General features: G+C 31.6%; 1 protein-coding gene across 1 annotated transcript in view; it reads right to left on the bottom strand.

Moving 5' to 3' along the window:
- Positions 1-769: 769 nt before the first annotated feature.
- SEMA5A (Semaphorin-5A) overlaps positions 770-27,374 on the bottom strand; it is a 40,588-nt gene continuing 13,983 nt past the window's right edge. The window contains exons 4-18 of the mRNA XM_051209570.1: positions 26,010-26,150; positions 23,953-24,202; positions 19,069-19,166; positions 18,052-18,084; positions 16,861-17,027; positions 15,824-15,941; positions 14,451-14,557; positions 13,121-13,340; positions 10,171-10,831; positions 8,164-8,415; positions 7,634-7,831; positions 5,152-5,367; positions 3,391-3,684; positions 2,822-2,974; positions 770-1,940 (exon numbers count right to left, since the gene is read on the bottom strand). Coding sequence (XP_051075026.1) covers positions 877-1,940; positions 2,822-2,974; positions 3,391-3,684; positions 5,152-5,367; positions 7,634-7,831; positions 8,164-8,415; positions 10,171-10,831; positions 13,121-13,340; positions 14,451-14,557; positions 15,824-15,941; positions 16,861-17,027; positions 18,052-18,084; positions 19,069-19,166; positions 23,953-24,202; positions 26,010-26,150 — 3,972 coding nt within the window. The 3' untranslated portion in view covers positions 770-876. The remainder of the gene's footprint in view (positions 1,941-2,821; positions 2,975-3,390; positions 3,685-5,151; positions 5,368-7,633; positions 7,832-8,163; positions 8,416-10,170; positions 10,832-13,120; positions 13,341-14,450; positions 14,558-15,823; positions 15,942-16,860; positions 17,028-18,051; positions 18,085-19,068; positions 19,167-23,952; positions 24,203-26,009; positions 26,151-27,374) is intronic.

Here is a 27,374-nt window from a genome sequence, read left to right as displayed (position 1 = left end):
CAACTGATTGAGGCTGGTCACGCACAGTCTTTTTGTGAGAGTTTTCAACGTGTTAGCTACGTTCTTCAAAGGGCCTTACCGCCGGAGACGAAAGTCCGTGAAGTTAGATGGGGTATGACATTTTTAGTGTCGACCTTTACTAACCCCTTCCTTCCTTATGAGAAGGCAGAATGGCTGCAGATGCTATTTTTCCGAGAAAAAGACCTTACTGCTGTCACAGCCCTCTGCAACCAGCCGTATGACTACGCCCTCAAACCCTGAGTTGCGGCTTTTAGTTTTACTGTTCTCCGATCGACTTTCCTGGCATGGTAGAACCTACAAGAACATATGTTCCAGCCAATATAGCTCGGTTGGGTCATCACGATAGGCAAGTCCGACCACCACGTCAAGGTAGCAGTTACGGTCGGGATATATAATATCGTACACTCGTTTGTCTTTTGTGTTCCAAATCTTTGTTGTACCCTGAAGTTTTTATTTCATTCGGTATCTCATCTAGTCTTGACACTACGAAGTTACGTTAGTGTAAGCGTTTCTGAATCTCAAAGATTCACTTACGAAGAATGATTATAAACTCTTCTTACTTTTAATGTCTTAAACGTCCTTTATATGTAATCACTTGAACCCCAACTCAGTAAGATAAGTTGAATTAACCAGATTTATCGCCATTTGTCATCGGACGTCTATTGTCCTGATAATGTTTGATAATTTTTATACGATTGAAAACAATTAATAAGCCTGATAATAAGAAGGCGTAGTTGAAAAAAACTGGTTAACATTTGAAGTTTTATATTTAATATGATTCTTTATTATTAGATACTTATAAAGGAATTAATTTATTCATAATTCTTATCATAAAGCAGTTGTAAAATTTATTAGCTAATTGTCTGGAATGGTACTTTTAGTATGTGTTGTCTCATCTATTTCCATCAAGCTTATCTCATTATCATATCTACAATTCTCAGCGGGTGTTATATATACTTCATTAAAACAACTTGTATCTTCTGGAATACCATTTTTCGATGTGTCATTAATTGTAACATTATGAATCATTGGATTATTCACCGACATGTCTGACCATACTTGTTCTGATGGTGGTGAAGACGGTATCAAAACACTGACAATTTTTACTTGTGATAATCTAGTTTCTGATTTTGGGTCTACATATCGGACATCCGATATAGGTCTTTGTTTTATTGTTGTCGTATTTGTAATCTTGTTTGCTGTTGATTGTACACTTTGTAATAATACATCATTATTATTACTGACGTCATCGTAATTTGGAGTCGTATTTTGATCATTACATAGTTTCAATTCAACAACTGTTCTACTTTTACTTGTATCAAGATTGTACCCAGCTACTTCTGGACGTTGTACTGATGATGTAGTATTATGTGCTGCTTTACGCGAATCTTTTGAGTGATATTCCTTGTGAATTTGATTAGTTAGGTCATTGTAATCCTGATTTCTGTTATGTTTTTTATCAGAGTTTATTAACAATAAGGAATTGGATAAACTGTCAACATTCTTCTCATGAATGTTCAACTTTTTCTTTTTCCTTCCATTATTTTTATCGTCAAGAATTCTCTTTACTAATTTACTATCACTGTTACTCTTAAAAGTTAATTGGTTATGATTGGTATCATCATTATCTAAAAACCATTCATATGGTAATAAATTTGATTGTGTTTTATTTGATAAACGTTCATTGGTTATTTTACACCATATAGATGCTGATAATGATGTAGGCTGTTGATATTTATGTTTACCTTGAGCATTTTTACGATCTCTCATTGTACATGTTATAAATGGGATTATAACAATAGCGAAACCAGTTGTAAATGCTACCAGTGTAACAATTATTGCATGTAACATATCGTATTGTTCAGCTGAATCTTCATTCAAAACTGTTTCCTTATAAGACTGATATTTATCTCCTAATACTAGTTAAATCATTAAAAAAGACAAAACATCAGTCATCTTTATAGACGCTTTTATATTTCGAGCCATTTTGTATTTTAATTAATCATTCTGATTAAAGCCTAACAATTGGATTAATATATTCTACCTAATTATTCTTACATAGTTTAGTGTGATTTCTTAGAAGAATCCTAAATAATAACTAGACAGATCCTCAATTTAGATTCAAATAGCACATTTTATGTAGAAGCCTACGAAAAATTGATGTATTTACGTCCATGGATGATTATGTAGATAACTAATGACTGTTCCTACAATATTTATATCAAGAGTGTTGTATAAAAAAAATGATCTAAAAATCTAATCAGTTGTCGATACTGAGATATGAAGATTTATTTGATTTTGCTTTTCACACTTTTATTCTTGCAGGCATAATTTGTACATTCAGCATTTAAAAACCAACTGGACCAACATTAGCTACTACCTTGTCCGACATCGATACAAATGAAATATCTACATTTTATAACTTCTAAGTCAAACGAATGTATCTTATTCTCTTAATATAAAATTCTATAAATAAAAAACAACTTTTTATGTTAACTATGTAAGTGTCCCGACTACGACAGACAACATGAATTCACAGTCAAATAAACACCAATTTGAAATATTGACATCTAAAAATATGGCACATTGATAACAAAGGAATTTTAGTAATAAAAAAGGGATAAAGTTATGTGTCTAATAGCTTTTAATAGGTTTTCCGTTCATTCATTTAGTTAACTTCTTATAGTTCAAGTTATGAGTAAATGAAACGGTCTACTTAGTTGATTAACAAACAACGCAATTAGTAAGAACAATACTACTTAAAATGCACTGATAGCAATAACATTCTATTTAAATTTACCTTCCTGAGGTGCAACAGGCTTCTTAGTATCACAGCGTTCAAATTGAATCCACTCACAGTTTTCACAGCTTTTTCTTGTTCTCATTCGTATAGGATACGACATGTGCTCTACAGTTATACATTCTGACCAAATAGCCCATTCAGGCGAATCCACTAAAATTAGAGAAATAGTATGAGTAGTAAGATAATACACGTTATTTCAGTGTAGTTTTGTTTACCAATATTGGTTGTTCCAAAACTGAATGTTGATCAGGGTACTCAGTTGTTTCATTTTATTTTCAATCTGGAAATAAATATATCAGGTCCATTGCTATAATTTAACAGCTGATTTTCAGGCCCGATCTTAAGCATTGCGTTGAAATTCAACGACGAACATCTTAAAACCTTTGGATAACTTTATCGATATCTTTTGATCACGGAGTGACGTTAGCTAGATTATCAAGGAAATTAGGTGGTATTGGACCTTTAGATATGAACTGATTCTAAAGGTAAATAATTACTGGTGAAATGATATATATATATATATATATATATATATATATATATATATCGAAAAAGTTTTTGCTTACAAGGTTTTTCTATGTCAAGTTGTTCAACTTCGACTGATCGCTTCCGATATCGAACTTGATTTAGCCGTTGTTGTAAGCAATTCGTTTCACTAATTTCCAGTTCACATGGGATTGTTTGTACACTGTGTTCAAACCCACCATAACATAAGCTTGTATTATGTATCTGTGTCATTTCGCTGACAGGTGAATTAAATTCATTAATACATGTTCTAAATCGACGTTGTACTCCTCTTGGTTGAGCACAAGGTTCATTTTTTGAACATTTACTCCATTCTGACCAACAACTCCAATAACCTGTTTGAAAATGTATCCACAATAAAACAGATAATCATAATTTTGAATTTCATACAGGATTATCCACCGAGTTTAAAACATGAGTCATTCGTTGGTTACTATATTCTGTGTCACTGGTAAACAAAAAATGAGTTAAAATACATCCAAATCCAGTCTCTGAACTTTGAAGCTAGAACTTCATTATGAGCAACTAACAAATTGTGAACAAAAACTAGATAAATATTTTCAGTGAATATTTATTAGATATTTAATTTTAGTTGCATCTTTACGTGATGTACATTTAAATGTCATAGTTAATCGAATAGGTAACCAGAACATTCCAACCAGTCGTGAAGTGAATGCTTCAGAATTAGTATGTTGTGATTTATTTTCGATATTTACAAGTCTTTTTTGTAAACAGAAATGACTGACTTACTAGTAAATTGTGGGAAACGATTTATAAATGTGATTTTTCATAATGGGGAATCGCTTTAATTGGGGAGACATAGTATACAAAACTTACTAGTGTATCGATAGTGTAAATATCTAACTTTAATTGATGCATTGTGTTGAACAACCATCTCTCATTGTGTTTGCACGAGTGGCTTCCTCACACTTGACAAGGTTGAACCCCACTGATCACTGTTCTTCATTGGATCCCAGTTCAGTGGTTTAGAGGTTAAGTGTTCGTGTGCAAGACTGAAGGTCCTGGTTTCCATTCCCGCATTCAAGATCATAAATGGGTACTGCTGAGGAGTTGCTTAAATTTGATCCGTTCGTGATTTCAATCAACTTAATAACCGAACACTATAACTCAGGTCTTTCGGCCAGAAGAGACTCATCATTCCATGTCATCCACAAAGTGAACAAAAATCTGCCGCGTACAGTACACTTTTGTGGTTTTCGCATTGCTGAAACTTCCAATGAACATTCTGAAAAGCCAGAATTATGTATATAAAAGAAATGCATTCAACTTTTCATTGCCATTGTCTCCAATTCTCAAAGATCATCACTACTCTTCTCTTAATCCATTGGCCTCTTATCAGTAATTGACTTAATTCTGTTACCATGTTCTTTCTGATTGCATTTCAGTTTCAAAAGTTATCATAGCATATAACTCATTTATGTGATAAGTGATTTTTATCTAAATTCTTCGGTCTTTTTTATTAATATTCAGAATCTTATTAACTACATATTCAACCTTTAAATATGAATAACATCCTTATCATTCCATCTATTTTTTCTTTATCTCTTTATCTGATAAATTATTGTTATCATCAACCGTGGATATTATTATCATTGGAAAAGAATGTATATTCTTAAGACTATACAGCTGTGAAAATGACTTCATCAAGAAGAAAACTTTCCAATAAATCCTTCAGTTTTTATTTAATTTCTCAAAGAGTGTTTTCTAACTATTCAGTTTCTAGACAAATTCTTCCTGTAAATGAAAAATAGCAAACTGAATACTTTCCCCTATAACTTTACCTGTGCATGATTGCAAGTTACATAGTTCATGTTCTATCTCGTAATCATTTTTAGTAAGTGTATCCATTGTGTTACGTAATAAAAATGGTTTAATTCTTTTACGAAATCTGCTACCACCGCCACATGGTTGTGAACATTCAGTCCATGATGACCAATCATTGCTTATACTTTCTGACAAAACTGGTAGGAATTTTTCAAAATTTTCAAATGATTTATCTGTTGAGTAATACACAATAATATAAATATACCAAACTTATCATAGGTGAAAATATTTTTAATAGGTAATAAACTCTAATGACCAAATGGTTAGATATAAATGATTGTATACTATTTACTATTAATTAATCACCGAATAATGACCAGTGTCATATATGTCAAGTCCTTCTTAGTACTGATCAAATTCCATTGATTAGGTTTCAGTGTGGTCACTAGATTAAAAAACTTGACATTGCGTGCACTATGCTGAAATGTAAGATAATGGTTGGTGGTAAATGACAGTACCTAGGTTTCGCGAAGTTGGGCACTCGTCAGTAAGGTTTACTTGTATTCATGAGGGACTAATTAATTTACAGACAGATAAAGCCGCATAGAGTAGTCTCGTTATTCATTCGAAGGATTTAGTATGCTTATTTAAGTCGGCAAAATTTTAAACCGTGATACCCTTAATACCTGAACTATTATGGCATCTTCTAGAGCCATAATTTGAACAATTATATTTTCAGCCAAAATAGATCTCTTCACTAAATCATCTTGTTATTTTTTTTCTCAATTAGTGTTGTTGTTGTTGCATATACTGATTAAATGATCATTTTTCAATATATCACAAAATTGACCAAATAACCTATAACTTATGGCTAGCATCCAATCATTCTAGATTTCTTGCCATGATATTGATGAAAGTTTTTTTGGATCTATTACACCAAATTAGAAATACTAAGTTGTTTTTTATAAAATATCATTCTTGCATGATTTTAAATTATTAGTTTGTCAATATCACAAAACGTTCCTCGTGTACATTTTATTTTTATTCCTACCAAGTGTTTTTAAATATGCATACATACCGATATTTATCTTAAAGTAAGTTGACAGATCATATTCCCGTTTCTCTGGTTCAATTTTAATATTTCAACATATGGTAATATAAGTTTCTCTCAGTTAAATAGCTTCAGTGGTCTAGTTACATATAAGAGAATGAGGTGAGGATAAAATCATACGGTACGTATACGCATGCAGCAATACAATATGTATTACATCGAAATGAATCATTGTTCGTTAACCATACTCCATCCTAACATAAAAGTCGACTTATATGAGAGATTCTAGTTTCACTCCTTTGATTTTATGCCGAAATGTCTTTCGATGATTTTCTATCTATTATGATACGACTGAACAAGGTTGAAAATCCTCACCAATCACTGTTTGTCACTGATATTATCACTAAAACTGTACTAGTCATATCATTTAGCCTTGACGGAATCGATATAACTGTTTACTATCCTGTTTTCTGTCTAATCTAATGAAAATATCTTTGAAATAATCGAGTTAAATATATTTTTCCGGCTCAGGGATATGACTGACGTGGAGTACCTTTTATAAGAAAATCTAGATGTAAACAAAGTTCGTAGTCACGGACTTCACTCGATTTCTGCATTTATCCTTTTTATTATGTTGAATATTAAGTGTCAATTGATCACCTGGTACGAAGTATTGGAAACTTCATTACTTAATTGAATTACTCTGATGTCATTATTTTAGGTTTACGTACTCTTTTGAAACCAGAATAATCATATTTCAAGTTCAGTAGGATGACATAATTTTGGTAGTAATAAACCATATACTATTAGATTGATTTCAACTGAAATCCATTCACGATAATTTCACATATGAATCTATGAAGACTCGCTGAGAGATCAGTAGATAAGCTCACGCTAAGTCAAATTGAATCTGTGAGCATCGTTGGCACCCACACTCGTATCCTAGAAACTAAGCAATGATTTACACTATGCCTTTTCGTTACTGGACCCTGTGTTTTGATTTGATCTGTGATAAAATGTAATTTTAAGTGATCGCATGGAGAGCAAATTTAAGGCATCAATGCTTCTACCCCACGACAGTGCATTATAAGCATTATTTTTGCAAAAATTAAGTGTGATCGCTTTCTGTGGGTACAACCCTAACAGTAATAAAAGGAAGTTATGAAAAGGTTAGTAATAAAACTTATTTATTCCGAAATTATGACTTCTTGTCATTGCAATAATGAGCAACTATCGACATGATCACACTAAAACTGCTAGACATATACAAATTCAGTGTGCATAAAATTGTCAGAAAATTACTTTCTACAAATAATATGTACTATTTAGAAAGGTTTAACCAAACATTTAAAGTTTATATCTAGTTAAAGTATTTGCTCGAATGTCAGAAAAGTACAAAAAATGCAGTTGTAATTGAATATTTTGCTTAAACCAATCACGTTACTTACCAAGATCTTCACAATTAATTTCATGACTATCTTTGTCGATCTTACAGATTCGAGTCTGAGTATCGATTTGAGCTTGAAAACTACCGGATTCTGGTAATTTAGCCGAACACTCTACACGATATCTCCTTTGCATGTTTTCTTTCCCATTACTCTCATATGTTATGTACCACTCACTCCAAGCAGACAAAATTTTTGTCGCTAAATAAGTAAATAAAATTCGCAACCGAATTAAATATTTTGATTATTCCGTTTTACAAATATACATTTTGCATAATATATCTTTCAGAAGAAAATCATCATACTTTTCCACGATTTTATAACAACTGATCAAATAGATGGGAATAGTTAAATTAGAATAAGCTTTCATCACTGACTATTATCAACTGAAGAATTATTGAAAATGATTGGTCATTGAAAAAGTTCTACAAATTTTCAGTCTTAATATTAAGGGTGTGTTGGTAAAGTTCATTCATATAGGAAGATACATAATATATTACTAAATTTCCAGAAGTAAATATAATAAAGCTCACTTGAACATGGATGAGTATTACATTTTCTGTCTTCAAAAGCTCTACCAATGCACATTAATTGATTTGTATTATCTGACTGATCTTTAAGTAATGTTTTCACCTCATCCAAAGTGAATTTTTCTGCATAATCAGTCCTTAAACCATTTTTATCTTTACAAATACGTCTACGAAACTGTTTACCACCATTACACGATGATGTGCATGAAGTCCATTGCGACCAAGATGTCCATTCGAATATCGGTGTTGTTTCACCTGACCAATGATTTTGAAAAAAAAATTAAATAAAATCTGGTAATAGAATTTTGTTATCAAAATCATAACTAGGAAATGTACTACAAGGTTAAATAGTGTATACAATACTCTGGTCTGCATAAAGCGAGATTCGTTAGACTTACACGCACGTGTTTCATAGTATCATTCTGAATAGATAAAGCATCAATAATACGATTGTTTATTAATGTATAATCACGGTAGTATATTCATCAAAATATATTTCTCTTCATAGAATTTCCAGCTTATAAAATTTAGTCACGTTTGAGTAGGTTTAGGCCTACGTTGAAGTTAATGAAAATCTTGAATCTATGCGAAAAGTTTAGCTCAGTGGTAGTTATTTTTAAAAAACTAGTGTAATAATATGATATTTTCTAGTATATTATCATTACAATAATGTGAAACTATTTCCACTATTTGTTAATAAACACATGACTGTTAAGTAATTAAGTTTATTCGTTTGAGTCTGATTTCTGAATTCTTTCGCCCATTAATTACAGTCAGACTTAATTCGGAAGTTTTGAAATTTTATTGACAAGAATGTGTTGATATGAAATATATTATGTATTTGTCTGAAACAACAAACTCGTCAAAAAAATTTTGTATTAGCGACGACGAAATCCATTTAAACAAAAGATTAAATCTAATAATAATTCTATTTAAAACAATGAAGTAGCCAATAGTTTGCATACATGGTTAAAGTTTATGTGACTAAATTTTTGTTAAAACAAGTGTTTGCTAAGCACTGCAAACTGCTATTTATCTAAAATAGGGGTTAAAATTAATAATGAAACTCATCAGTCGTGTACAGACTTGAATATGAAACCTTGAGTCATACTGTAGTTATATGAATTTTAGTGATACTTCTTGGGTTCCATATACTGAAATAGTTGAAGCTAGTTTCAAATCAGTGATTTAATATTTAAGAGTGAGCTGCCCAACCTCTAAGCTATCGCTCCATATTATTGATTCAAATGTTAAGTAAGATAACTGCATGCATAAATTCCTGTGATCGCTTATCATTTGTATGTTTCCTGGTGTAAAATGTTTCGTAATTAAGTGGTTGAGTATGAGGAAACTTTTACTAAAATATATACTAGTTGCTTTCTCAATAATTTTTATTTCTTAACAGAACAAATTTGACGAAGTTCGGTAAATTTTAATCTTTAATAAAAAATTATTCCATTGTAAACTTATTTCACATACTTATGAATATAGTTTCAAGAATTCGCTGAATTCCTACCATTTACTTAAACAAACAAGGCGGTTGTTTTACAATCAGAGTGAAACGTTTATCTTATACAGGGTTTAGGAATTACGTAGTTCTGCAATCACTTATCACCTGTATATGTATGACTGAATCAAATTTTATGGGTTTTATCTAAACTTATTATCCTCTTTTTATGATGATGAATTGGTCCATAATTTTTACTATAAATTTAAGTGAACCGAACGTTACAAATGTTATTTTTTGGCAAATTCACATTGAATGATTATAGCGAACGATAAACTTTACGTTATTTGAACGAATTATTGAGCCGTGGGCAAGTGCGTATCTAGAAACTCACCAGTTGCTTTAAAGTCAATTCAGTAAACCAGTTGTTTTCGGATACAGTGTCGTTTGTCTCACACAATTCTAATCAAATAATATTGCAGTAATAGTAGATTTCATTATAAGCAATGATAAATACTTATAGAGGATCACTATATAAATTATTTATCATTATAATTGCTTACTGGAACACCTGTTAATTTCTTTAGTACAAATTTCAGTATGTTTATCAGGTCCATGACATTTATATGTATTTCCAACTGGACTAGGATTAGAACACCAACGGTATCTTGTACGTATTGGTGTTACGTTGAATTTATGATGTACAGAGTAACAAACTGGTTCACATCCAGACCATGCAGACCACCCAGTCCAACCACCACTATAAGAACAACTGCTGATTTCAACTGAAGATCCATTTGAACATTCATTTTCATTGGGTTCAGATGAAATAGGTGAGTAACAAGATCGAAAACGACAATTACATCCAGTCAATTTAAATTGTTCACTTGAATATTGTGTCAGTAATATGTTATTTTTATGTGTCCCTGATGACTGTTCACAACTGTTCCATTCACTCCAGCTACCCCATTCACTCTTAATCTTCACATTTGGGATTAATTCACTTTGAACACAGGTATCTGAATGATATGTTACAATATTATTAAGTATTCCTTCTTCAGTACTTAAGTCAATACATTTTTGTTTTGCTTCACTCCATCCACAATAAGGATCTCGTAAAAGTTTACATCCTATTCTTTCATCACCAAATCGTTTGCATCTTGCAATAGGTAAACGTAGCAGACGATTTTCTATTGCTATTAAAATGTATGAGTCTTTGGATATCTAAACAGTTTCAAAGTGAAAATTAAAAAAAAAAATTAGCGGAAAAACATTTGTTGTCTAAATGGTAACATTATACTTATTGATTAATACTATGTGATTAACATCAGGCCCTAAAATCTAAACCCAGCAATTGTCTGACAGCAATAATGAGTTGAACTTAAATATGATCTTTTTGACCAAAATGATAAACCCTCACCTACTCGGAATGCCTAAAAACTATCTGGTAATTTTTATTTGGTTGAAAAATTGTAGTTATGACAAATAGACAAGTCCCCAACAACATGTAGTTAATAGTAGCACGCTGACCTTATCTGTCTACCGACTGTTTACTTTTTATTTTATTTTAGTATCGCATTGTATGCACTCAATGTAATTATTGGTATGCTGTAAACAGAGCTGTTATGTCACACTTTCAGCTTCTTTGGAGAATTTAAATGATCTCTTTCCGAGAACGCCCTCTTCTCTGTTATTACGATTTTAGCAGGATGTATCGGTTGAAGTGGTGTGATTACGTTTCAAAACAAACTTCGTTTAAGGCTTAGTCGATTACGAATAAGACGCTTCAATAACTCAGTATCATATGGTTCGAACAACAATCAATAAATTTCTCCTATAAATAACTAGTTTATATTTTATTAAAGTACCATTAGTATAATAAAAAAATTTTATTTTACGAAGCCATTTTGCATCCTACTACTTGTTTTGTAAGTTAATTCTTTATTTCAATGGCTAAGATCATGAGTCAGTTGAAGCTAGACCACCATGGAAAACCTGGAAGCACTGGACGGCCGTTTCGTCATATTGTGGGACTCCTCATCAGTGCGCATCCACGACCCCGTCCTCTGCGAGATTCGAACTCAGAACCTACTGGTTTCGCGCCCGAGCACCTAACCACTAAACCACTGAGCCGGCATCCAACGGTGTTGATGTCTAACTTCAACTAATCCACGAAATTGAGCGACACATTCACCATTGTCTTCAGTAAGTTACTATCTCACAACAGACCTGGTTGGTAGGTCCTGAGTTCGAATCTCATAGGGGGCGAGGTCGTGGATGCGCACTGATGAGGAGTCCCACAATAGGACGAAACGGCCGTCCAGTGCTTCCAGGTTTTCTATGGTGGTCTAGCTTCAACTGACTCATGATCTTAACCATTGAAATTACTACAATCTCCACAAAACCCATCTGATATTAATTCTTTATTGCTTAAAATTCTTGTTTATACTCTCAGTACAATTCAGTCAACCTGGATTGATTTAAAAAAAAAGATAGTTTAATGGCTTCAAAAATGGTATTATAGTAATGGAAGTATACGTCGCCGTAAATTATTTATTTATAAGTTTGATGTATCTAAATGATCATACAATTTGGTTAAGCCCAGAAATAAAGATAATGTTAAAGTTTCTAAAACGTTATATGTAAATTTATTTTTAAAAAACGTCTAGTTTAAACAAATTTATTGAAAGTTATCCATATGGCATTTGTTACAGAAACTGTGCTGTCAGTGATCTTGTTTTTTTTGGAAGAGAAGGATTGACTTATGACCCTTACGATGTAAATTCCTTCATTTAATTCATTTTAATCTAACTAATAACTATGGTCAAACTATTAAATTTATATCAGTTGCTTAACATGTTATTCAATAAGTTATTCATTCAAAATATTTTTTAACATTTTCAAAGATAAGCTTATTTTGATTTAATTAGTACAATATTCAACTGTAGGGTGTATGAAAGTGAAATATTGTAATACTGACTTGGATTACTGTCAATTTTAGTTAATAAACGGAATACATCCATTAAGACATTAAATAAGAAAGATTGGTTCGGCGAAGTGTTCTCTTTTCGGCGAATTATTTTCCAAAGCTATACAATCGTAAATATACATATACTTATTTATTATTATTGTTATCCTGAAAATTAAGTATATTTATATATTTGCGATTGTACAGCTTTGAACATGAATTCGCCGAAAAGAGAACTCTTCGCTGAACCAATCTTTCTTATTTAATTTCAGTTAAGCTATAAAGCTTCTAAGAACATGAAAAAGTGTCATTTGAATTTTATCAATATTTCACTTGAAATTAAAATATTGTTGACTGTTAACAGTTGACTGTAATTCAAATTAAATAGTATTAAAAATAAATATAGATCAACATTGGAAAGACTAATCTGTAATAAAAGTAGTCACTAATAGATGCCTGTTGGATCAGTTTGATGAAATTATTTTAGTAGTTTAAATTTACAATATTTACAAATAAAGTCAAACTATAAATGGAAATATATTCACTTTTTTATTTTGATTATTATAAATAATTTGCATTTGAACATTCTTGGTTGATAGACTTTTCGAAAATCTCGGCATTAGATAAATTAGTTCTATAAGGCATAACTGGAATTCTTTTATATGCCATTTATATAATATCCCTTCAGAGTTAGTCACAAAAATGACCATATTCATATCACTTCTTAATGTTCCTGGGATTTTACTGACCACAATTTGTGTATATCTAAATATATATATATAAATAGAATAAACATATTTATGTAAATAAAAATGATGTAACCAGAGATTTAAACACAATTCAAAAAATATTTGACTACTGAGTATTGAAAATATGTTTTACATCCAAAAACATTCAGTAGAAGAATATATTCCTTTCATGTACTCGACAGGGAACTGTAAGGTATATTACAAATAAAATAAATTTATCTGTTAGGTCAGATTGAATTGATATGATGGATCAAGTCTTGTATTCAGACTATCGGCTGCATATATACTTGTATGTAATACTTTACGAAAGGAGTAGCATGGGTGAACTGTATTCACTAGCGTACGTTCAGTGTTGTCTAATTCACTGGAAAATAGAACAAACTACTTTAATCATTGGAAACACTTATCAATGACTGAATTCCTTTTATGATCATATTGTTGCCTGTTCACTTTTATATTATTAAACATTCTAATCCATTTGCAGTAAATCACTCAATTTCAGTTTCTTTGTTAATCGGCGACTGTAAGTATTGTATTAGTTAAACGTTAATCAAAAAAGTAAAAAAAAACAAGTCTAGAGCATTACAGTTTGTCCAGTAGTTAAAAGTTTCACTCTGTATATATCATCTATTTATTTGGTTTTCTTTATTCAAGGTATTTATCTGTTAGTAACTGGTCTTCCATAAAACAATTATAAGTTATCATAATTGATTGATCACTGGGTGGTGATCAATGTCATGTGTGTCAAGTCCTTATTTAGTGCAGACCGAATGCTATCAACGATGTTGCAATGTGGCCACCAGTCTAGGTGACTCGACAATGCGGGCACTATATATTGATAACAGATGGTGGGTGGAGGTAGTCGACAGAAAACCCTGGACCCGGGTTTCGTGCTACTTGGCACTCGCCAGCAAGGTGTACCTGTAATATTGAGGGAACTGGTGCTCCCTGGAGGATTCGACCCCATGTCACCCAGCTTCACAGTCAGAGACGTTACCACTGAGCTAGTAATGTTTTGAACATATTCATGACACTGATTTAAAACTAAAAGTAATGAATTACTTCCTATGTTATCAAAAGTATAGAATTAGTAAACGCTGTATTTTAAAATGTAATTAAAACTTACATTTCGCCTTGCTGTACTAGAATTGGTCTGTCGTATCGTGGTCTGACAGTTTTAAACATAAGATGATAGTCATTTTTCGAATGTGGATTTGATGCAACTTTATCACACTAAATATAGTGAAGAGATAACATTATATATTACTTAACTGGTTGTATTGTAACTGTACAGCTAAAAAATTATACACATTGAATGTCATGTAAATAGTCCTTAAGATTTCTGAACTTCGCTGACTGTCTGATGATTAACGAGCCAGGATTTGAGCATTTTACGTCGTTATATTTAATATAACAATTTTTGACTGATATATGCAATACTGATAAAGTTAAATTACGGACAAAATTTAACTGGTAATCTTAAAAATTCAGTCCTTTAGTAATTAAATTTAGAGATTTAACTTGCTGTCAGTTATTGAGTGTTTACTAACCTCACTGAATACGGAAAATCTAAATTTAGTATCAGGGTGGGGTTTGTGGAAATTTTAGTGACCTTAGTAGTTGAATTCATAAGTTTTGACCAGTGGAACCCAACCCGTGTCGGGTAGAGACAGGTATCCACCTCAGACAATGGATAAAAGCTTGCTCAAGATCATGGATCGATTGAAGTTCTACATTAACACTGTTAGATGCTGGCTCAGCAGTCTGGAAGTTAAGCGTTCGTGCATGAGACCGAAGGTCTTGGGTTTGAGTCCCACGTGCGGAATCATGTGTGAGCACTGATGATGATTTCCATACTAGGACGAGACAGGCGTCCATTTCTTCCAGGTTTTCAATGGTGGTCTAGCTTATATTGATTCACAAATTCAACTATTAAAATCTAGGATTGTTTAATTTTTGACTAAATCTGACAGACGAATGAGCGAATTGTATACGAGCTAATAAATAATCAGACTGTATGCTATTTCTGTTTAATATTCTACGATAAGAATATTAAAATCCAAATACATGATTTACTTGACAACTAATCATTTATTTGCTGAGTATTAATATAGGAGATGCTCAAAACACTCGGCCTATAAAGAATAGTGAGACTTCTTGAAAGATCAAGTTTTATAATACGTGCACCAGTAGCTTTGTCCTGAATACTTTCAACTTTAAATCACTGAATTACAAGTTCAAATTTCTTATTCAGTTTACTCGTTCAAATAGTGCAGTTGACTGTAACATAAAATATGTTACTTAAACTTCAGTACGTAAATTTGAGCTTTGTGTGTCAAGTCTTATAAAATTCAAGCATCACAGTTCAGTAACGAGATAAAGTTCACAAACACTGAAATTTTTAATGATAATAATAATTCTTATTAAAACCTGTTCCTTGAGTTGATATGGACATCTGTGCATCACATAAATCTCTAGGAAAAAATAAAGTTTTCATACATTATAATCATTTCTAGTTGCTGTGGCAACTCCATCATTTTTATAAAATTCTCCATTAAATACTGACTCAATCTCTACCAAACTGTATTCACAGATAGCTGATGCAGTTGGCATTGATCTAGAATAGAAGAAAAAGGTGTGTAAATGAACCATGGAACACAAAGATAACAAATTGTAAGAATATAAACTATGTAATTTACATACGAAAAAATATACTGCGTTGTATTTAAGAGACAGTACTGAATATAACTGAAGTTGATATTCACATTACTCATCTTAATAAGGTATATGGTAAATTAAATATTTCAGTTCCACGACTTATAAACACAAATGTGAACTATATTTATAAAGCAATCACGTAGTGATTTTGGATCAAGACAGCATTAACTTAACGCCAGGATACACATATTGTACTCTTAAGATTACTGATATTTAACGATTCAACAACTTCACATTAATTCTCAACATTACTAATGGCTTTTTGTTATTTACATTATTCTAACCTTTTTTGGCAGAAATGCATAAATAACAAGAGTCACTCTAAACTAGATCACCATGGAAAACCTGAAGTTATCGGAAGGTCGGTTCGTGCTAATGTGGGACTCCTCAGCAATGCGTATTCACAACCTCGCACATGGGGCTCGAGCACAGGACTCAGTCTCGCGCGCTAACGCCTAACCTGTAAACCACTGAGCCAGTATCCAACGGTGTTAATGTCCAACTTTAATCGATCAATGATCTTGAGCAACCACTCATCCATTGTCTGAGGTGGACAACTCTCGCACCCGAATTCAACTGTGAAAATACTACAATCTCCACAAATCCCTATGGTTAACAATTTGAGGTAAGTGCTTTATCTTGTTTGAAATGAAAATTAATTGTGTGTAAACAAATCCGTTTATTCATGTGAACAGATATACGGTAGAAAGCCCGAAAAAAAACAAGATAATCGATCAGTTATGTAACTCTGAGCTCAGGTCCAATAGTTTATTCGTGTTTTTATATTATATTCAATTAGACTAAATTACCGAACTCACGATGAGGTTTGGAACGTTCCAAATAAAGTTTTAGTTGATTGATCCACATACACAGCCTGAATTTCAGTGAATACCAGACTGTTAGAACCATCTTCAGGTGTTGACAGACAAGTAATTGTTGCTTTGAGAAAATTATTGAAAACACCGAACATATTTCCATCATCTGACTAAATTATAAAATTTGAAAGTTACGGATATCTGACTACTTACTAAAATAAGAGTAGTTTACTGATCTTGACTAACAAAAGGTATGTGAAAAACAATAATCTTAATTTGAAGAGGTTGTATTTGATACGAAGAACTTCAAGTTGAAATGTAATGCTTATCACGTGAAAAAATCTGCCAAGAACATTGTTGTATCATAGTTAATGGATCCAATTCGGATATATTTTCGCACGTGAGATACTACGTATGAGTTTAAGCACCTGAACAATATTTGGTTAACTGTTTGCTTCGAAGCGAGTCATGACTTCGGTAAGCATCCTCAAACACGTGTTTATGTGCTTAAAATAAGAAATGTTTCAGTCCTCTCGAAAGTGTAAACAACGTCAAAGCAATAAATTCCGGTAGTTCTGAGTGGTTATCACATTGAATATCTAACTTTTCAATGAACCTAGAGGTAAACAGCTAATAAACCCTGTTTACAGAATTATTACAATAACATTATCATGGTCATCAAACTATTAAGAATGAAATGTGTTTCTGACAATCATTTAGTGAATTTGGACAGCATAAGTGAGCATATTAATCCATAACTCATAAGAGTTTCAAGACTAAATTAATGAAAATTGACCGTCGTTTACTTTTTACGTGGTCATGCATTGCATTTTATTCTACACCTTAGAAGCATAGAGGCTATTAAAAATGCATAGGTTGATGTCCTAAAGTTTTACATATTTTTTAAATTGCTGATCGAATTTGTTTTCAAAAATATATTAATTACCTTTATCATACATATTCAGAAATGTGTCTCTCAAGTTTATGAATATTGATATTATTACTAAACATTTCATAGCACGATCGGAGTACGTAATTCAAGTTATACATCGATATCACTCATTTATAACTTTGTTTGAATCACAGTTGTTGTTACGGTTTACTCTAGTTTGCACAAAATAATCGACTTATGACAGTTTCTAAGTAATATATATATATATATATATATATATATATATGAAAATGAAGACTTACACTACACAATCGACCGATTCGTGACACAACAATCTGCAGTTATACAAAAAGGTATATAGAATTATAGATGAAAGAGCTTTGGTTAGTTAATGATTAACCAAACAAGTGTGACTTTTACTGAACAAAAAATTTTCACTTACATTTCATGTTTTCAGCTGCTATATATCATTTATCTTAGACTCATGACTTGTATACTGTTATAATTTCTGTTGGTTTATAGTAAAGAACCAATCGTCTAACTACTCTCAACTTCATTTTTAATTCGTTTCCTTTACTTGTGATGGTATCTCTTACTAGTTTCTTCGCGCTGTTTTTTTATTGTGTGAAATTCTTCTGAAAATCTGTTGATTGAGAATGTCTTGAATAGCCTAGAAATCCATCTCTTAATGTATTTTCATTTATTACTGTCACTGTCATATTACACTGGTATGTTATGTTTTCCTGATAAACATTAAGTATTGGAATTCAATTCCCACTCAATTATTTGAAAGGAGCACTGTATTTCTGACTGTACTGTTTATGGCATAATTTATACGTAGGTAACTAACAGTTTCTGGTTTTTATACCTTAAGTATTTTTTCTGCGTTTTCAGACAACTTTCATTCTTTGATTTTAAAACTGTATATACAACTAGGTTGTTGGAATAAATTTCCTGAATGACTTAGAAAATCGAACATTTCCAGTACTACATCATAAGTAATCAAATCTTATTTACCGATAAATATTCCAGTTTTGTTCCATAAATATCAAACAGAATTATGGAATTAAACTTTTTGATTACCAACCGGTTATTTCATATGTATTTAAAACAAAATGATCTGCTTCCTAAAAGGCATTTCAATAGTCTATAAAACTATTATATATCGTTCATCACATTTTGATGCTTGAACAAATTAATATAATTCTTATTACATATCTTTATATCTTTGAATAGAATACCTTCCATTGATTTCAAGGAAATCTTCCTATTCAGTGGAAATCTTGTATTTATTCATTTTTCTTTAAAAAAATACTTACAGATTTATCACAACTTTCAGCTGTCTCATCAGCCAGTTCTCGAAACAAAAAGTATACAGCATTGTGAAACTCGAAACTATGTACAAATATTGTATTATCTGAAAAAGATTAATAAAGATTGAGTTTGGTTTACATTTTCTGTATTGTATAGCGTAAGATAATTATCAAACATCCTAATGATAACAACCTGTGAAATCTTAAATATACCAAACACTTAAGAAAGGTCTGATTCAAGTCTCAGTAATCCTGTATGTTGGAAAGATATCTGACTCCGTCAGAACGCTGATTTCTCAGAAGGTACTTTTAATTCATGAGACTAAATGTATGACGACACAACATTTTAGAAGTGGGATTGTATATTTAGAACTTGTATTATGTTCCCGACTATTTATGATTTCATGTAGTTATTTTTTCTACATTTTTACATGTGCTTTTTTAATAAATATCAATTGACTTAACCTATTGTGTCACTGAATAAAAAAGACAGAATTCACCGAAAAAAAATTTATTTTCGAAGAAACCATTTACTTTAGGTGTACTTTAGTTTTTATAGTTGTATGGTAAATATATGTCTATAGAGGGGTAGAAAAGACTGCATCATAAAGTGATTCGAGACTCCGATTGCCAAGTGAGGTTATGTAATAATCAAGGGGTTAGAGAAGAATAGGAGGGTGAAAATAATGTACGGGTCGAAACCCCTCTCTGATTAGAATTATAATTGTCAAATTGACAGATATGACGCAAAACGGCAAACATAAAGGTCATAATAATAAATGATCACAGTTTAAAATTAAAAAATAATAGTCTTTTTTTTTAAAAAATCCAAAACACACAGAGTTCAAGCTTGAATTGGTAGATCGCTAATGACTCAGCATTGAAAAAGTTTTTAATCCGACCTTCCTTCGATCCAGTCTTTTTGATCGTGTAGATTGTTTTAAGAGAAGACTCCTCCGGAGCAGCGTGTCCAGAGTTGATTAGGTTGTCCTGTATTGAACTGGTAACTGTTTTGCATTCTCCTTTAAAAACCCCGCCGGGTAGTGTTCTGAGATGTGTTTAGAAAGTAATTGTTTTGTGCGATTAATTTAACCTGCTGAATTCTCTTTATTTTTATTCAATAAATATGAGTTATCTGTTAAGGTGATAAGTAGAATGTTGATTTGAATATCCTTATCGCTTTCATTAAAATAAAAAAACTATCTAAGCATATATCTAATTTCACTTGTTTCTCATTATATTTACGATTAGAAGTATAAATATTCATTTGAAGCATTTAAACTGTTGCTGCTAAAGAAAATTTGATTACCTATATTCGAAACATATGTTAATGACGATAATAAAGACATGTAACTGTTTGTATAGGATGATAAGAATTTGTGTGCAAGTATGTGTACGAGATAGTGAAAGAGTTTTGTTGTTTAGATAAAAACATTGATAGTTAACTAATAAAGTATTTGAAAAATGTGTAAAATGAGGCTGACAGTAGCAACTGTGAAAGTAATAATTGCTACATATTTTAAAATGACAACGGCCTACAAAACATTGATTTGTTTCAATCACTGACTTAATAATTATCTTCAAACTGCGAAGCATTTAAAAAGGATTAAACAACTAGGTATAGACCTATCATGTTATACTTTGATCAGTATGTATGATACACCTACTATTTTTTATATACAAAAGAGCAATTTCAGTTTATATGATTCCAATTCAGGTTATTAGTGATTAACTATTTATAACTTGTCACTTCCTTATATAAACTATACAATTACTTCACAATTGTTCATGCTCTAAGTAAATACATAATGAACTCAAGTATCTGCGATTTATCTAGTAAGTTGTTTTTACTCTTCTAGTTCCTAAAGACCAATTCTTGATTCCATGAATGAATACCTTTTGCTGCCATCTCATACGAAGTTAGTATATCAAGTTAAACTGTTAATTTAATGTGCTACATAAACGTTTTATACAGATTTAAATGAACAACTTACCTATAAATGCAAACAGATTTACTGTTCTTGAATTTGGACAATTATGACTAAGGCGTACCACTTATTTCATGAAAGATCAATACGGAAGTTGGTCATAATATACTTGATCTAATATTTAGTAGAGATATCATCCCACTGTATGTACAAGTATACAATACATTTGAAAGCAGTGACCATAAAATAGTAGTTTATGCTCTCCCTAACCGTCCCTCTTATAACCAACCCATACAACAAAACCCGTCAATATATAGACTATAAGCATGCTGACTGGGACCTCCTCGATTCACTGATAAAAATTTCGAACTGGGATGCCATTGAAACATTCTATCTAATCGTTAAATCTTGTTTGGATTCCTGTGTACCTCTTAAAATATACAGGTTCAGTAAACCTTACGAATTATATATACCAACTAAATATCGTAATAAACTAAAACGCCTACAGAATCGTTATTTTAAGTCAAACGACTTCACGGCAGTTGCACAAATAACAATAATTTTTAATCAAATGAAAGAGAAACATAGATTAAAAGCCATTAATGAGGAGATACTAGCACTTAATACTAACTCAAAGGTACAAAACTTAACTCTCCTTTTCAATAAACGCGCTAAAGCAACTCAAAATGTTGATATACTATGCATCCTGTGTAGCGACACTTTTATATGCAACTCTAAAAATATAGCAGACCTTTACAGTGGTATTTTTGCGAATGGTGGCTCTGCTTCAAGAGTTATGTACGTGATTAACAACTCAATAAAATCTATCTCCTTCACATGCATGAAAATTAATAAGGCTATAAATACCATTAAGCTTTCGAGAGGTCATGGAGTAGACGGGATTTCATCCTTTCTCTACAAATACGGTGGTCCAGATATTCCACTTCTTCTTCTAAAGCTGTTTACTCTCTCTATGGAAACACATTCTTACCCTTACTGTTGGAAAACCGCGTACATCATACCACGTTACAAATCTGGAGATAAGATTGAGATGAACAATTACCGGCCCATAAATATTACGCCAGTTAACCCTAGGATTATGGAAAAAATTATAAGTGATGAACTTTCCAACTATTTACTCGCTGGAAAATTTATCAATGATACTCAACATGGATTTCTTAAAAATCGATCTTGCATGACATATCATTTTGACTTCTTTAATTTAGTCTATTCTCTACGTAGCCAAGGATATCTAGTCTTAGTGCTATATCTGGACATTTCTAAAACCTTCGACATGGGTAGCCACCAACTTCTTGTAGGTAAACTTGCATCTTATGGGGTTCAAAATCCTTTGCTAGCTTGGTTTGGTTCCTTTCTCAACAATCGACATCAAATAGGTAAAATTAACTCTTCATTGTCTAACGCTGTCGCTGTTAGAAGTGGTGTGATACAAGGTAATGTCTTTGGCCTTTTGCCCTTTTTGGTGTTTCTCAATGATATTTGTGAAAGTTTTTGTGTGGATAAGCCCCTTCTATATGATGATCTTGAAGTAGTATATTCATTTTCTCCACGTGAGCTGAAAAATATGCAAAATTGCATCAGCATGGAGCTTAACAAGGTAGCACAGTGGTGCTTAAAATGGCAACTGGATGTTAATACGGCTAAATGTGGATGGATATGCTTCGGCAATACATCGCTCAACCTAGACCTTACCATAAATGGATAAGTGTTATCTAGGTTACATACAGTAGTAGACTTAGAACTTAGATACTCCCAAGACTTGTCGTTTACAGAACAGATATTGAAACAGACCTCCAAGTCTCAACGTCTAGTAGGTCACATGACTCGAAACCTTTATAACAATGAGTCACGTATTTTAATGTACAAAGTATGTGTTCGACCACTTCTAGAATATTGCACGTTTATTCTCAGCAGTGCGCGCATAAAGGATAAGTTAAGGTTGGAATCGGTACAGAGACGATTTACACCTTGGATTCTTGGAACTGATTGTACCGTGAATTATAAGTTCAGATGTAATAAACTTGGACTCGACGCCTTTATGGAAGGGGAGACTCAAACTAAATATAATCATTTCTTTCAAAGTACTTAATAAACTATCCTTTACATCTAGTCAAGTAATTCAATATTCAGAAACTTCTAAATACGACATCCATAACTCCTTGTCACTAGTGGAACTAACCCATTCTAAATCATCTCTATATGAATTACCTTGCCAGCGAATTTCCAATACTATGGAATAATCTACTACAATCCATACGTAAGATAAAATCCCTCCCATTGAAGCTTGCTGCTCTTCTGAAAATTTATTAAATGTTCTAGCACCTGTAAGTGTATCTTATTCCATAAGTGGGATTATAGGAACTCTAAATGTTTAGCCATTCTTATTACTGAAATCGTTAAGTAAAACCACCTACCTGCTGTTACTTTACATTAACAACGATCCTAGGAACCCTAACTAATTTAAACATCTAACGTGAACAGTATATCACTGAATCACATGACACATGCATTTTGGTAGACCTGACTGTCATATTTTGGTAATTATTGCTTTGCTGCTCAGTGCTCTCTGTTTCCATTTTATTTTCTTCAGTTATAGATGCTTATAATTAATTCGTTATGGTGCAGGAAATGACGTTAAATGCACGGTTCATAAATCTATGGGATGTCCACTAAGAAGAATTAAAAGTTCCCGTCTGATGTTTTTCATTGCTGTAATACATGTCATAAATGTACTACCTAAACAATTTTTGAACTAATAATAAGCTTAAAACAATCTTATAGCACATGGCAGTTCTCTACATTTAGTGTTACTATTTATATCAAGCTGATCATGCCTGTGAAGAGGGATAAATCCAACCATGATTCTGACTGTAACAGCATATCAAAATAATATTCTTGTGTAAACAACATCGATAATCCATTATCCATTAAAGTAACTTACTATTTTGTTTTATCATTCTGTCATCAGGTGATGTGCGAATAGGATATTTGAATGGTTGGATTGAATTCAAATTTTCTACAGAATTTATTTTCATAATACGCATTTCAGCGTTTTTAAATGATCCTATTTTGGTACCTATGTACAAATTTTGTGTACTTGCGACAAAACCAACTGCTGGTCGATCAGGATCTATTGGACAATGATCTACACTTTTCCAGTGTATTTTCGATGGAGCACGTAAATTGTTAGCCTACAAAAGATGAAGATATTTTAAAATTACAGCTTATACCACCAAATGTAACAGACTGTTACTCAATCAGTTACTTGTGAATACAAAAACAGCGTCGTGTTTCAAGTTGGCTTAAGTTCTAAACAAAAGTATTTCACTTTGCATAATGAGTTAATATAATACTAAAAACATATACAGATACATAGAGGATAATTGCGTTAAACAGTGTTGCTTTATTATAAGAGTAAATCAATTTGAATATTGAAAAATCATTCTTCATAAATTTACATTTGAGTTTATCAGTTGTATTCCAAGGTATTTTAAGTTTTATAGGTAATCAAAAAAGATTATCCTAACATAAATATAAAGTAATGAATACTGACAATCATTACTGATATTCAAATATCCTGATTCATCAACAATTGTCTAATAAAAGTTCAGTACTTATTGTTTTGTTTAAGATCGTCTTGTTGATGATTAGCTTTAGTAAAGACGTCAGGTATTTTTTTTTAGTCAAAAGTTATCATAATTACTTCTTGTTCTCTCTTAAAGTTTACACTCAATACTAATGAGTTTAGATTAGATCATGTTCATAAAATGAAAAAAAACATATTGGTCTTTATTTTTACTGACAGACTCATTCATTGATGATTGAATGCGGGTTTATTTATATATGGTATTTGAGTAAATTAGAAACAAAATAGAATGTAAGGTATGTATATTTGATATGCATTGATTACAGTCTGACAAAATTCCCAGTTGAACTAATAAATAATAAACTATTTTTAACCATAAGTAAAATAATTCACACCATTGACCACCTTATAAAATATCGGACTAAATATTTTATGTAAACGGTACGTTATTCAATTTAAGTATTTAATTAAGTATACACACAATCAAACTAAAAACAATTCTGTATTAATTTTAATGGTTAAGATCATGAGTCAGTTGAAGCTAGACCACCATAGAGAACCTGGAAGCACTGGACGGCCGTTTCGTCCTAGTGTGGGACTCCTCATCAGTGCGCATCCATGACCTCGCCCCCTGCGAGATTCGAACCCAGGACCTACTGGTTTCGCGCCCGAGCACTTAACCACTAGACCACTGTATTAAACAATTTACACTATGGTAACAAAAAGTCTATCAATGATGATTTCATATTTTAAGAGCTTGATAAAGTAAACAATGTTAACTAAATAGAAGGGTAAAACGATGATTATTCACCTTTTTGAACAAGACTTTATCTTCCAACTTGTAAATACCATATCATGATTATTTCTCAACGTTAAGCATACAAGTTTACTTCAACTGTAGCTTATGTTTCAGCCTGCAGACTACTTTTTTAAAAAAAAATTAATTATACATGTTCAGTGGTTTATTGGGTTTCATTACACTATCACTGAGGGATCCTGATTATGTTATTATCCATAAATTTGATTATATTATTTGAATTAATCCAGTTAAACAAAAAAATTTAATTGAGCTAGAAAAGAACCGTAATTTGGTAATAATTTTGTATAATTTATGATCTATAAGATAATTCTATGCTGTGTCAATTTGTAACCGATCATACATTCAATTTACAAGCAGAAGATACTTCAAACATTCCATGAATAAATGTGAAAAATCAATCTTGCACAATTTGTCATTCATAAGAACATAGATGTTTTTAACAGTATGTGTATTTACTGAATAAATTCATAATGCTTATATTATTCAAATCTCAATAACCATTATAATTATCACTGGAAGTCATCAAAATTATAATTTACCTGCTTATATTGATATAAGATTTATGTAGTAGGACAATATGTAAAAAACTAACCTGACGAAGTGAACATTCAGCTATTAATCCATTGGATAAACATACATAAACTCCAGCTCGATGTAAAGGTGAATCATTCAGTCCAGGAAATATTTTATCTACAACTTTTAGCAAAGTCACAGCATATTGATTACATGGAATCTATAATAAATTCAATAAAATTATTGTAGAAGTATTTACATTTCAAGTGATTATTTATGACAAAGAAATTTTAAATGAAATATCATGGGAAGAAATTATATCTGAAAAGAACTTTTCTCTACCTTCAGTTTGAATTACATATAATCCTGTTGCTGTTAAATGGATTAATTTACCATGAGGCTGAAATATAAATTATTTAGTTGGAAAAATATACACTTTCTTTTGTAGTCATTATTTACTAGTATTAAATGACTTTCAAATAATATGGACTAAAAGTTATCTTCGATTATTTCAAATAAGACCTTCTTGGTTTTCATGACTGACTTGATATTGTAGATTACATTTTTAATGTTTGATCTACGATAAGTGGTTTAATATCGTCGCGTTCTGAATTCGATTTATACAAAAGACCCTGGAACTCGATTTTCTATTTCTGAAGACTGAATGATAAGATTTTTCTGTAATCTGAAGAAAATATTCGCTTATTCACTGTGCTTCATAGTCAGACATTTTCCTATTAAGTATGTCCCACTTCTCAAACAATATACATCATACAATCCTATAGTTCCTTCAATACATAAATATTTTACTGCTGCTATGAGCTACACTGAATTGACAAGTACATTAAATCTGAGTTTTACTACAGCTATACATTTAACTTGATTATGAATATCAATATTCATGAAACTTGAGTCCATGGCTCGTTGCAGTTTAATGTTTATTATTAAGTAGTGAGTTAACATTATATTATAAATGATTCGTCAACAATGAATTATAAGTTGACTTTAGAATCATTACTAATAGTCTAGCAGTCACTGTGATTTTGAGATTAATGAAATACCACATAGTAAAAGGTGAAAAATTGAGCATCGTTGTGTAATTATTTAGTTTATCAAGTGCCTATTAAGTGACGTTTATATGTTAGACGTTAAAACTATATAATTATTAAAGAATTTATAGCTTAAATAATTGCCATTCATGAATACATACTATTTTCGAATAAGAAATAATTCTTACTGTATTGGATCATAAACTCCATACTATATGCTTCTAGCTTTGATTTTAAAATTGTCCTAATCTGATTTCGTTATTAAATGCAAATGCATAAGGTTGGCCCATCTTTCCTTTTGTTCGTGTCTTTTCTATCTGTACTTACTCACACTTCTCTAATTGTTCCCCTGATACACAAAGTACCTTTTGACTAGATGTGAACCGCTACGCATA

This window comes from Schistosoma haematobium, chromosome 1, assembly GCF_000699445.3.
Source record: "Schistosoma haematobium chromosome 1, whole genome shotgun sequence".
NCBI lineage: Eukaryota > Metazoa > Platyhelminthes > Trematoda > Strigeidida > Schistosomatidae > Schistosoma > Schistosoma haematobium.
Note: the sequence above shows the minus strand (reverse complement) of the source record. Positions and strands in the feature narration are given on the sequence as shown.